General features: G+C 39.1%; 1 protein-coding gene across 1 annotated transcript; it reads right to left on the reverse strand.

Moving 5' to 3' along the window:
- Positions 1-5,724: 5,724 nt before the first annotated feature.
- On the reverse strand, positions 5,725-11,664 carry LOC138711646 (mucin-3A-like). Its single transcript, XM_069842781.1, has 3 exons — positions 11,563-11,664; positions 6,298-7,221; positions 5,725-5,944 (listed from the first exon to the last, which is right to left on the reverse strand). The coding sequence occupies exons 1-3, from the start codon at positions 11,662-11,664 to the stop codon at positions 5,915-5,917; spliced, it is 1,056 nt and encodes a 351-aa protein (XP_069698882.1). The 3' UTR covers positions 5,725-5,914.
- Between the last annotated feature and the right edge of the window lie 2,510 nt (positions 11,665-14,174).

A 14,174-nucleotide genomic window follows, 5' to 3' on the forward strand; every position in this document is an offset into this window, starting at 1 on the left:
GATATTTTCCACTTCTTCTATCATAATCTCCAAGCAGAGAATGTCTCGTTGGTTACTGCATTTGACAGCTTTGGTGGAAAGCTTGAAGGTACGGTACGTAATGTTTGAAATGATTTAACGTATTATGATATGTTAAATTTGGTTCATTGATATCGACGATTCTCTGGCCAATGTACAGTATAGCCAACGTTTTTAAATTTAGTTATTTCTTTTCCGTTTCTAAAGAACTTAATTTTTTTAATTTACTTTTGCTCACAATTAGAGGTGGATTCATGATTTAAATCTTTCATTTCACAGAAAATTTCTAAATACACTAAAACAATGGGAACAATTAACAACATTATGAAACCTTCCCTAGTACAAAGGCATACTAGAATTCGCCTATGCAAGACCTTGGCGAGACCTGGACTTTGTTACGGCAGTGAGGCATGGACATTGAGGAAGAAAGACGAAAGCAGAATAACGGCTAATGAAATGAAATTTATGAGATATACAGCGGGATATAGGCCTACGAAATGGAATCACAAACGCAATGAAGATGTAATGGATGAATTACAACTAGAACCTGTAATTAATCACGTAAAACATTATCGGAACAACTGGATAAATCATCTGCATCGCATGCGTAGAGATAGAATCCCAAAAGTCATGCTCCACTATCGTCCAAACGGGAAGAGATCTCTCGGTTGTCCAAAGAAGCGCTGGATTGAAAATTCAACTGCGAGATTGTAAAAGGCCATACGGCCTAATACTTGTAGGGAAAAAGAAGAAGAAATCTTTCTTTTTTGTGGTCAAATATTCGCCATGGATCAAGTTTACCCCAGTTAACTACAATAATAAAAAAACTATTTGATGTTTTTTTTTAATGTTGTTCTAATATTATTACAATCCAAATGCAGTAATAGCAACCTATGTAATAGAAATCACATCATAATATCTCAGTGTTTCACATTACTGGAGTGTAATAACTTATCAATATATCTGAATAATTGTTTTGAGCATTTTCTTTCCAAATAATTCATCTTTAATTTCCATTTAACTGCAGGTCCATTGTCGAGGTAATGATATTTTTCCATTACATATCGGTTATTACGTTTCTAGATTCATTCCTTCATTACGACCATGTGATTTGATTGTCACTCTGTAGAAGATATATCCGTAACTTATATTTGAATTGATTTAATATTTATCTTTCCAAATAATCCACATTTTAATTTTCTTTTTTAACTGACTTCCATTATCGACATATTACAGTCTTTATCTTTGAGTAATATCTGTAGTTTTAATTTGGTAGAGTAATATGGATCTTCATTACGACTATTATATTCAAAGATTTACTTTCAAATTGTCAACCTGATATGTATAGGCCTTAATCTTTACGTACTGATATAGTTATGTTAGCAGCTATATTTATTGTGGTAGTGTAAAGGAAGGTGGTCTTACAGTCATGACGTCGAATTACTTTTCTGTCGTATTTAGGAAGATGAGCATAAATAGGCCCGTATTATTTCAGAGGAAACAGGCCTCCAAGCGGCAAAGAAAATGGCAGTGACTATACGTTGGCAAACTGAAGGAGGACACTAATGCAGAAACGGTGAAGAATCACATGAGGAAAAATGGAATCATAGGGGACATAATATGTGAGGTTTTGAGCACAAGAGGGAGCAACAAGGCATTCAAAGTAGGGATACCCTTTGAATTTCTAAAGACGACAGAAAATCCGGAATTCTGGCCGGCAGGAGTCCTAGTCAGACGATATCGTTTCTTTCGAGGCTACAAACAACCAGAATAAGGTGATATCCCTAATGCTGTGGAACACTGAAGGAGCTAAAAACCCCATAAAATACGTACATACCGCAAGAAGTGACAGACCAGTACGACGTAATCATTGCCACAGAAACTTTCCTCCTAGAACCGCTCAACATAACTGGCCACTGTGGCACACATTCGCTCGCCACACCAACTGAAGGTAGACCAGAAGGCGGGGTATCCTGCTTCTTCAAACCAACAATAGGTAAACTACGCCAGGTGTACAAAGCCGAAAATGTGATTATAACAAAAACCACACTGCTAACAACTATAGGAATATACATTGCTCCAAACAAGTCAACAGAAGACGCGATAGAAATCATAACAAAAGCCATATCCAGAGTGACAGAAAACGAAACCATAATTATAGCTGGAGACCTCAATTGCAGATTAGATAAACCCAACCGAAAATCTAAATTAGTGCTGGAAGTCCTGAACGAAGAGGGTTTCAAACTTGTAAACAAAGAAGACCTAAAAACTTACTATTGCCATAATGGCTCCAGCGCTATCGACCTGGTCTTATACAGAGGGAAGGGGATAACTCTCGAAGGACAAGCAGCAGCACCTATCAGGAAACATATCCCTATAGAAACAACATTTACCCTGACCACAAATGAAGATCCGCCAAGAAGGAAGGAGAAAGAGAATACTCTGAGGAAGATTGACAGCACACAACTTGAGCACTATGAAAAGGAACTAACATACTCTAGACAACTAATAAGAAACGGGAAAACAGATGAAGCCCTCAAAGAAATACAAACAATAATAGAACACGTCGCAATCCCAAAGAAACCAAGAAAAGCACAACCTTGGTTCGACAGACAATGTTATGAAGCAAGGAAAGTGACCCTAAGTGCCTTAAACATTGCCCGAGAGAACGGAGCAGAGTCCCAGCTGAGGAACTATGCAGAGAAGAGGAGAAAATATAAAACACTTCTAAAAGAAAAAAGGGCAGAATATATTGAAGAAGACGCCAAGAGAAAAGCAGAAACAGCCAAATTCGACCCCTTCCTAGCCCTCAGGAGGAAAAACAAAACACAGACTAGTGTCCTACCCATATCCGCATGGGAAAAGCACTTCACCGAACTCCTAAACAAGAACGGAAGAGAGACGGCCTACCAGATCATGGGCACCTCCCCAAAGGGCAGGCAATCCGCGAGCCCAATAACGGCAGAGGAAGTCCGAGGAACTATAATGAAGTCGAAACCCAAAAAAGCTCCGGGGCCAGACAGGATCTGCACGGAAGTCATCAAGGACTCAATAGACATTCTCACACCGCTCTGGACAGAGTTATTCAATAGCTGCCTAAACACAGGCACAATCCCCAAGATCTGGAGAACGTCAACAATAAAAATATTGCACAAAGGGAAAGGCGACCCAGAGGATCCAAATACTTACAGGGGTATTGCATTAGAAAACAGCCTTTTCAAGATATATATGAAAATTTTAACAAGAAGACTACAGGAAGAATCGAGGATGCCGGAATGTCAATTCGGCTTCACGCCAGGGAGAAGTACGATCCAAGCAGTTGAACATTTACTGGAGAATATAACAGAGGCCATAAAGAAACCTAGAGGGAAATATTACGCAGTCTTCTTAGACTTCAAGAAGGCTTTCGACCTCCTGGACAGGGAAATAATAACAACAAAATTAAGAAGCATGTTAGGTGAAACGCATCTCCTCAACGAAACAATCCACAACATTCTGGCATACAACACAGTAATAATTGACGACGGGGTAGCAAAATCGAACCCCATAAGGCAAACAAACGGAGTCCTACAGGGGGACCCCATAAGTCTCCTGCTATTCAACATCGCAACAGCTGACGTTAATCAAATAACTGAAAACGCGCTAGAAACAGCTCTCGTTCTATACGCAGACAACATGGTACTGGGAAGCACCAACAAGGAAGATCTCCAAAGAGCACTGAAAGGATTAGAGGACTGGGTGAGACAGAACAAACTGCGCATAAACAAAGACAAAACTTACCAAATGACGTTCAGGACCTCAGCAACAGACACACTCACGCTCAACGACTCACCGTTAACAACAGTAAACAACTTAAAATATCTAGGGTGACCCTGCAATCGACAGCCAGCTCATTCAGCTACCACATCCAGGAAAGAACAGCAGCAGCCACGAGAGCGATTCACCAGATTAACGACCTGACCAGACTATCGCTGGAAACAGCAATGGTGCTACTGAAGACAGTCATCGCACCAATAGTGACATACGGAATCACCCTAATATGGGAAAAACTAACCCTCACGGACCTCGAGAGAATAGAGAAAGTCAAAGCACGCTTTCTCAAATGCACACTAGGAATATGACAAAACGCTCCTTCAAGACTAGTGTACGAGATGACCAGAGAAACTTTCTACGTAGAAGACATCAGACTCCAACTACTACTGCAATCGACACAGCCCTACAGAGACCTCCTGGAGAGAAGAGAAGATAAACGCCGTACGATAGACCCCGACTTCTACGCCACAGGTGCTATGGTAGACAGGAACTGGACTAAAGAAAATCAGACTCAAAGACATGCAATAACCCGCTTCGCGATACATGGTTTTCATCATAAATTGTGCAAGACAAAAAGTTACCACGAACCGTGTGAAAGTTGTGTGTGTGAGCTGTGCGACTTTAAATGTGAACATACCATCTAACGACGTGCAAGAATAACGATAAGACGCTAAACGAATACGCTAAGAAATGACCTAACAAGATCTCAAATGCCTTATCGGGCGCACCTTTACTATTATTATTATTATTTCATTCATGCGTCCACATAAGTTATCCATTAATTTATGTTAATTCATTCATTTGTTCCATCACCTGCATCACTATTATATACATCCTACAGGTCCCAGACAGAGCTAGCTGTAAACAAAATTCATTAAGGGAAGAGGGTGGTATTTTATGGTGAAGAATGAGTAAATTAAAAAAAAATACTTTAAAATACTCTGTGATATGTGTGGAATGCATTGCATAACATTTTGTGGTATTTGTGCCCTTATCGGATGTTGAACGTCATTTCTAAACTTCCTGCGCTATGGATTTTTAAATCACACGCCCGCTTTTATCGGTTTCCAGTAACTTCATTTTTTTTGCTACATTGCCAGACAAAAATGGATATAATTTCTGAACTATTAAAGATACATGCATGAAATTTAGAACACACATTTTTTAGGATATTAGGAAACGTTTCTGTGTAACAGAATTTTGTTAATTGATTTTATTTAAAAAATACGTCCGTTTGTTTGCAAGAAAGGAAATCAGAAAATTGTTATTAAATTTTAATTGTTTATTTTACAAACGTAGGGACTAATATCAAAATTCTGTTACAGATAGTTTGTAGAACATGCTTTTGCAAATTCATTGCAAACCTGTTTGAATCTATCTTTAAAAACGGTTTAGATATATCGGTTTTAGTACAATCCTGTATTCGATATATTTTTTTCAAATTTGGGACCCCAAATAATTTTTCTTTCAAAATATTTTTAATTGGTTGAGTTGCCATAGCTATGAGCTATCGACATACAAAAAATTACAATTTTACACCAAATAGGAAAAAAGTTTAAAAAAATACCATCCTCTCCCCTTAGGGGAGAGTCGGGTAGTATCGGACATCGGGTAATATCGGACAGTGAGTTTCTTTCATCTACCACACGATGATAGTACCTGATTGACATGGTTACGTTTCTGTGATGTCGCATAGATAAACGTAACCATGTCATTCAGGTACTACCATATGGTGGTAGATGAAAGAAACGCACTGTCCGATACTACCCGACTCTCCCCTAAGCATCGAAAATATTACTGGATAGCAAATGTTTTAACAGTTTTCTCCTATTGATTAAAATATATGTAATAGTAATGTTGCAACTACAAAGAATAAAAACAAAAATAGTAGTATCAATATTTATTATACTGACATCCAAATGGAACTGACAAGACAACTAATGGTCAGAATATAAAACAATCAATTAACTAATTTTTGCATATTTGAGAAACAAGAACAATGAATGTAGATTCTGGCTGTTGTCTGATGATTCAGCACCTTTCTCCCGTCTCCAGATGTTGTTAATGTGTCACGTCAGATAACTCAGCACCTCGCTGCAGTGGCAGAAGTTACCTATGGCAAACATTTTGTCGGAATATGTATTATATGACTTTCTAGTGTTAAATTCTATCGTACTTGGTTTAAATGTTTCGACCTATTATGGGTCATCCTCAGAACTGGTCGTTGTTGGTCTTGGCGCCTCTTGTTTTGTTTCCTGTGAAGGCGCGAAGACCAACAACGACCAGTTCTGAGGATGGCCCATAATAGGTCGAAACCTGTAAATCGGGTACGATAGAATTTAACACAAGAAATTCATATAATACATATTCCGAAGTGATACACTGTTAAAAGTTGTGTAATCAAGATGATTCAACACCTCGTTGTAGTCGAAACAAATTTACTATGGCTGAAATATAATAACTCACCACCTCACTGCAGTTGTGTAAGTTGACTATCGCTGGAGTCAGATGACTCAGCACATCGCTACAGTCGCAGAAGTTGACTATCGCTGGAGTCAGATGACTCAGCACCTCGCTGCTGTCGCAGAAGTTGACTTTCGCTGGAGTCAGATGACTCAGCGCCTCCCTGCAGTCGCAGAAGTTGACTATCGCTAGAGTCAGATGACTCAGCACCTCGCTGCAGTCGCAGAAGTTGACTATCCCTGGAGTCAGATGACTCAGCACCTCGCTGCTGTCGCAAAAGTTGACTTTCGCTGGAGTCAGATGACTCAGCACCTCGCTGCAGTCGCAGAAGTTGACTATCCCTGGAGTCAGATGACTCAGCACCTCGCTGCTGTCGCAGAAGTTGACTTTCGCTGGAGTCAGATGACTCAGCGCCTCGCTGCAGTCGAACAAGTTAACTATCGCTGGAGTCAGATGACTCAGCACCTCGCTGCTGTCGCAGAAGTTGACTTTCGCTGGAGTCAGATGACTCAGCACCTCGCTGCTGTCACAGAAGCTGACTATCGCTGGAGTCAGATGACTCAGCACCTCGCTGCAGTCGCAGAAGTTGACTTTCGCTGGAGTCAGATGACTCAGCACCTCGCTGCTGTCGCAGAGGTTGACTATCGCTGGAGTCAGATGACTCAGCACCTCCCTGCAGTCGCAGAAGTTGACTATCCCTGGGGTCAGATGACTCAGCACCTCGCTGCTGTCGCAGAAGTTGACTATCGCTGGAGTCAGATGACTCAGCACCTCGCTGCAGTCGCAGAAGTTGACTATCCTGGAGTCAGATGACTCAGCACCTCGCTGCTGTCGCAGAAGTTGACTATCGCTTGAGTCAGATGACTCAGCGCCTCGCTGCAGTAGTAAAAGTTGCCTATGCCTGGAGTCAGATGACTCAGCATGTGGCTGGAACGGTATAAGTTGCTTATAGCAGAAAAATGACTGATGCCTGCTGAAGTCTGATTACGTAATGTTGTTCATAAGAATTTTATTTCTTCTTAAGTTGATACAAAGTAGAGATATTTCATCTTCTATTTGATTTTATTTGTTTCAGTAATTTCCAGTTTTAGGAATTCTTTCTTCTTCATTGTTGATTAAGTGCTTCTTGTTGCATTTTTTCCTGGTGAACTGTATCGTTGTGATTTCTAGTTAGCAGCGTACAATTTTCTTGGTTTAAGATGTGTTTTCACAGTTGCATTTCTTCTTGGTAAACAGTAAATTTTTTTCTTGTTGACAAAAGATGATGTGGTTTCTAATTGGTTTTCATTTTTCGTTTATTGAAGAATATGTTATTAAAGACAAGGTTTTGGTTTATCTGGATTTTTTCTTTATTGGCGATCCAGTTGTTTTTAATTACAGAGAAATATTTCCTCTAATGGAAAATTGCTTAATGTTTACTGGATGTTATTAGTTGTGAACTATTGATTCCAATTTTTATATTTATTTGGAAGGAGTTTTGCTTCTCATATGAGAAGAAAATGACATGTTGGGTTGGTGTTGCTTGTTGTAGTAAAAGAAAGATTTGTTTCAAGAATTTATTGGATTTCATTTTTCAGAAAAGATGTAAAGAAAAAGCTCATTGATAGCAGATATTGAAACGAGGTTTTTTTAGAGTTTGAGATTTTTTTTATTGAAGATCTTTTCCCATTGGAAGAAGGGTGATTTTTTTTTCACGTGATACGTGATGATAGCTTTCATGAAGGTGACCTTTTTTTTTTTTTCAAATGATGGTGAAGTGATTTTTGGAATTGGAATTTTTTTTTTCATATGATTTTTTTTGAGATAGTATTTTTTTCACATGGCGTTATGATTTTTGAAAATGGCTATAATTTTTTTTCAAGTGCTGGCGAGTGATATTTTAGTTCAGCTATTCTGAACAATTCCTTCTTTTAACAGTGGCCTTATGAATTGATTTCGTTTGTATAGAGAATGTGTAGTAAAATATTACATATTTTTGTTTTTGAATTTTATGCCACTGTAACAATCCATTAATGCCCATGTATTTTGTTTTCGTAAATACATGGGCATTACTGATAGTTTTGAGGTACATTTTGCATGTTTAGTTCCCTTTTATTTCTTGCTTTTGCCAACTTCGTTCTACAGAAAGCATAGAGGTAGGGCCCCATGCTCTCTGTACCGTGCGGTGCAAGTTTGACCAATACTTGTATCATCTCGCTCTGCTTATTCAGTTCCTGGACGGAGAAGTCAGGTAATCATTGAAATGAGATTTAACGGCATGTGGCCATTTTGTATCTTTTGGTGCAGTTCGTTTCCCTCCTCATCTGGGAGGGAACTGAACTCAGGCACACTGCAGTCAGTTGCCCTACCAACTGATATTAGTCAACTACAATTTGAACTTACTCGCTTCATTGTGTACAGTTTCATTTTTATCTGCTAAATAACCTTTATATAATGAATATGATTGTTTGCAATAATATTCAGGATACTTTTAAGATAGGTAATTGCCACATTCTTGCAGTCACTGTTATTTTGGAATGTTGATACCGATTTATTATTAACATGAATGCAAGGAAATCTAATTTTGTAATATAGTTGCGCAATGGCTTGTATTATTTGTTTTAGATTTCCTTAGCCTACTTCTGGTGACCATATAGGGCCAAAAGTACTTTTTTACAGAAAGCACAGAGGAAGTAGGGCTCCATGCTTTGTGTACTGTGCAAAGGATGATTGAACTATAATTATTATTGATCTTCTTGTTCTGGTTATTCAGTTCCTGCGTAGAGACACTCGGTAACCCCTGAAACAAGCCTCGATGGATAGCAGCCATGCTGCATTTTGTGGCACAGATAGTTCCTCTCCTCATCTCAGAGGGAACTGAACTCAGGCACCTTCCAGTCAGTTGCCCTACCAACTGCTATTAGTCAGGTCCGATTTGGACTCTGTAGTTCCGTTGTGTGCAGTTTGCACTGCGTAATATTTTGTGCATTATTTAATCTTTATTTAGCATAATAATTAATATGATCTCCTGAATGTAAATTGAGGATAGGCGATTGTCACATTTCTGCAATCACTGTTATTTGGAATATTGATAGGTCTGTCGGTTTATTTTTATACGAATGCATGGAAATATAAATTTTCGATATATATGTAATTTCATTTTTATTATTTTTATACGCCTACATATGCTGGTATGCATATCTTTTTCATAATCCTTATGTCTCATAATTTTGTCGATTCTAGTAATAAAAGTATTGTTTACAGAAAGCATAGAGGTAGGGCTCCATGATTTCTGTGTTGTGTCGGTCGAGATTGAGGCATGCTTTATCACCTTATTCTGCTTATATAGACTTCCCGGGTAGACGCATACGAAACAAGGCTGGACGGTTAGCAGTCCTGCAATTTGTGACAGTTGATATCTCTCCTTATCTTGAAGGGAATTCAACTCTGCCACTTTCCAGTCAGTTGTCCTGCTGGCCCTTATTATTCAGGTCCGATGCAGACTTTTAGCTGTGTTGTGCACACTTTGCACTGTACAATACGAGTGTTCTCTGTGCTACATATATTTATATATTTAATACTGTTAATTTTCTAAGATGACAATATAAATAAATGTATCTTTCATTTCTGATATCAGTATTACTTTCTAAATTATGCTGTGGTATGTTATACTATAAATTTATGTATGACTTTACAACTGATTTCAATTTGATTCATTACGATTTAATTTCGCAATTTTCACTCTGATGTGAGGTCAAGATTTTTAGTTTACATCCCTTTAGATAACCGAGACAGAAATCCCCTTTTATTGTGTTGCTGCCAGAGTTCTGTGCTTCCATGCGAAACTGTGAAGTGTGTTAAGTCAGTTGGACTGTCCATTCGGGTTACGAAACCCATACCCCTACTGGGAGTCAATAAAATGTTCTGTTACTTTCTGTGCCTTATAAATGAAGTTTTGAAAGCACCTTCACTGAACTCCGGCAATACAAAGCAAATTAAAATTGTCACTGTTGACAAAACTAATGCCTTATTCTCCCCAAACCCACTCAACCCCGAACCCCAACACCCCATCCCACCCTACCCCAATCCAACCCACCCTTACCCACCCCATCCCACCCCACCCCAATCCAACCCACCCCTACCCACCCCATCCCAACCCTACCCGCCCCTGTACCCAACCCCCCTTAATCCCTATGAGGAATGTTACCTCCATCCTCCACGGCGATCCTGCAGTTGGGAAGTGGTTCCTCCCACCGCGCCGCCGGTGTACCATGAAAAGAAAGAAACTTTATGTTCAGACAAATTGTTCGCAGTCAACTAACTAAGTGTAAGCTACTTCATAAAACTAAGTCCCATAACACGAGTCGCCAAATAACGCCAATTATGACCGTGCGGTGTTATTGAGGGAGCCTTTGACATGTGCGGGCTGTATGGTGTGTGTTTGAGCACATCACACTTGTGGGCGCAGGGTTTTTTAATGACTTGATTTGCGACGTTTTACCAACTGCTATGATTATATAGCGTCGGAATGAGATGAATTTGATAAACAAAATATCGACTTTAAATAGAGCTATTTATGGCTCCATATCGGACGTAGACGATAGCAGTCATTCTAGACTTGCTGTATAATGGTCGCAACTTGTGCAACCAACCACTGTACATACATTGTACATAACATGTTCGACGTTAAGTGGAGCTACTTGTGGCTCTATATTGACGTAGACGATAGCGGTCATTCTAGACTTGCTGTATAATGGTGGCAAATTGTGCAGCCAACCACTGTACATACATTGTACATAACATGTTCGACGTTAAGTGGAGCTACTTGTGGCTCCATATTGACGTAGACGATAGCAGTCATTCTAGACTTGGTGTATAATGGTCGTAATGTGTACAACCAACCACTGTACATACATTGTACATAACATGTTCGACGTTAAGTGGAGCTACTTGTGGCTCCATATTGACGTAGACGATAGCAGTCATTCTAGACTTGCTGTATAATGGTGGCAAATTGTGCAGCCAACCACTGTACATACATTGTACATAACATGTTCGACGTTAAGTGGAGCTACTTGTGGCTCCATATTGATGTAGACGATAGCAGTCATTCTAGACTTGCTGTATAATGGTCGCAACTTGTACAACCAACCACTGTACATACATTGTACATAACATGTTCGACGTTAAGTGAAGCTACTTGTGGCTCCATATTGATGTAGACGATAGCAGTCATTCTAGACTTGCTGTATAATGGTCGCAACTTGTGCAGCCAACCACTGTACATACATTGTACACAACATGTTCGACGTTAAGTGGAGCTACTTGTGGCTCCCAGAGTTCACTAGGTGCGACCAATTTCTGCTTGTACACACATACACACCCGCACATTGTCACTGTTTTGGTACTTTGGAATCATGCCACAGTGTTAATTGCAGGATTAATTATCTTTGAGTCAGTATTTTTCATTTAATTTCGTCTGTTAAGCACGACAGGTCTGCTGTCTGTCGGAGAAACATCACAACTGATTGATTGTACTCTCCCCCGTTGAGAGGAAAGAACATTAAGAGGCAAACCTCTGAATAGTGGAAAAGCCTATCAAAAATAACTTTACTAGACTCGTAAAACAGGAAGGTCTCCACTCAAGTATTTTATTTATAATGGTCATTGACTAGATTTGCAGCTAGAGCTGCGGTTCTTAATATCGCCCTCTATATTGAGCATATGCCTGATCATATGAAGTGAGGTTGAAAAGCTAACATTTAAGCCTTGTTTGCATGGCTGTGTTTCCACAGTAGTGATTAAATAACATACTAATGTTAATCTACATCAACTTTAGCGCCTTGGTGAACATTTTGAACTCCTATCTCTGTTTCCACTCACTTTTCTGAGGAATATGAACCATTACTGTAGGTACAAAGGTCACTTCTAGATCAGGTCTTTTAGACAGTGTGAGACCACAGCTTAAGGCATGGCGGTGGGAAGGAATATGGAACTAATTCTGATTAAAATCATTTCTTGTATTAATATTTTCTTTTCCAAGCATCTTTTACTAAGCTTACATGTATTCTCCCAGCACGTAGGCCTTATGAGGACAGATAGTGTTGTAAATAAAGCAGCGAAAAGATTATTCCTGTCTTCATTAATTAGGATGGCATATCATGTCACAAGAATATAATTGAAATAAATTAAATTTAATGCGTGAAGTATACAGAGATGATTAGGACAAAATGAAATTACACAGGCGACGGTTATGAGTACGTACAGGCCAGAAATTACTAAGTTTAATGGCGAAGACGTTAATAAGAGCCTTTGCACTCTAAAGGGAAATTATCCATATTGGGAACATAGCCGTGGGTTTTACGTGAATACTTCCGTCTTAAGTGGACAGATCTAGACGAGATCTTTCCTTTGGTGCAAAAATCATCTTGCTACCACTTCGGAATCGCGAGATATACTGCCCTGAAATTATCGCCCTACGCCCAAAATGGTCGTCAACCCAATAGATGTCATGTGAAGCATATTTTAGCTGCCAGCTGGGATACGCGTGTCAAATTCAATATCTGAACAGAATATTGGAATTATTATTAAATCAATGCATCTTCTTTTGAATTCGCTTTATTGTGTAGAATGAAAGAGTGCATCATCATCATGATCCTGAACTCCGTCGGTTTCACCCAAGTGTAAGCTGATCTCGTTGTCTCTGTGAACTTCGTATCGTCCTATTGATGGGGGTGATATTGAACACTCTAATTTTAAGAGCCTGTTCCTACACAGCTTAATTACATTGAATTTTATCATATTCTCCGGTACCAATTTGTGCCACCTAACTAAAGCTGAGCCATGTAGGACTGCAGGACGATATCAAGTTAACAATATCGCGATGTTTGTCGAAGGTAAATAGTATGAAGGGTGGGGGAGTGGTTGCGTACAGGCATGCGACTCGGGCAACAGAACACATTTACGTTGTGTAGTGGACAGACCTCCAGAGCTATCTACATTACCTATCTTACGTAACGTATAATATTTATAATGGCTGAATCATCAAATATATCAATAGTAAACAAGGTGATGGAGAAATTAGGCACATAAAATTTCGCAGTAAGTGGGGTGACTATCATAATATGAAATTTATGTAGCGCAGAAATTAAAGGTACGAAACGTACATTCGTAACACAACATTGTAACACGAAACAACATAAAGCACAGATGACAGTTTAACTGAGGAAGGAGGATAAGAATCGCGTGTAAGTTACAATTCAATGTGTACCACACAAAAAGAGATTTTGCACGTTTTATGTAAAATGATGGTATGTGTCAATATACCAATAGCCTAAATAACGTTGAAAATACACGCTTTAAAGCTTTATGCGAAAAATACGTGAAAAGGGAACTCCTTAGTCAATCAAATTTTCGGAAATAACCTACTATATACCGATGCTATGATGATGTTATATCTCGCATACGACTAAGTGTAGGAGATAGGAAAATACAGGTTTCCATCTATGGAAACACAGACGCCGCTGCAGGATTTGTTGCAATGTCGTTACGGGCATTCTTTCACCAGACAAACCCAATAAAACTTTATTAACCTCTGAAATTCGTGAGAAAGTGGATCATTTAAATACAATCAAAGTTTTTCAAATGCCTATGACCGTCTTATGGCCAGACGAAATAAAAAATGATAATGTAGTTATTTTCATCGCGAATGCTACATGTTAAAAGCAGATAAGGAACTTCAGCTACTTTAGCCGAAAGTTATCCTAGCCCATGGGCTACATCGAATAGCCAAAGAAGTTTCCTCCTGCTACAGTGATGTGAACAGTTTCATATCCAATGTCAAATAAATATTTTTAAGGCACCAAGTCGGGTTACGAAATTCAGAGAAATGGTTCCTGGAA

The sequence above is a fragment of the Periplaneta americana genome, chromosome 2 (assembly GCF_040183065.1).
Source record: "Periplaneta americana isolate PAMFEO1 chromosome 2, P.americana_PAMFEO1_priV1, whole genome shotgun sequence".
NCBI lineage: Eukaryota > Metazoa > Arthropoda > Insecta > Blattodea > Blattidae > Periplaneta > Periplaneta americana.

Excerpts from the sequence above, each read along its gene's own strand:
- LOC138711646 (XM_069842781.1), bottom strand. The coding sequence starts at position 11,664 with ATGTGCGGGTGTGTATGTGTGTACAAGCAGAAATTGGTCGCACCTAGT. Across the intron at positions 7,222-11,562 it reads TCGAACATGTTGTGTACAAT|CCACATGCTGAGTCATCTGA; the intron begins GTATGTACAGTG and ends ATACCGTTCCAG. Across the intron at positions 5,945-6,297 it reads TACACAACTGCAGTGAGGTG|GTAACTTCTGCCACTGCAGC; the intron begins GTGAGTTATTAT and ends TGTTTGCCATAG.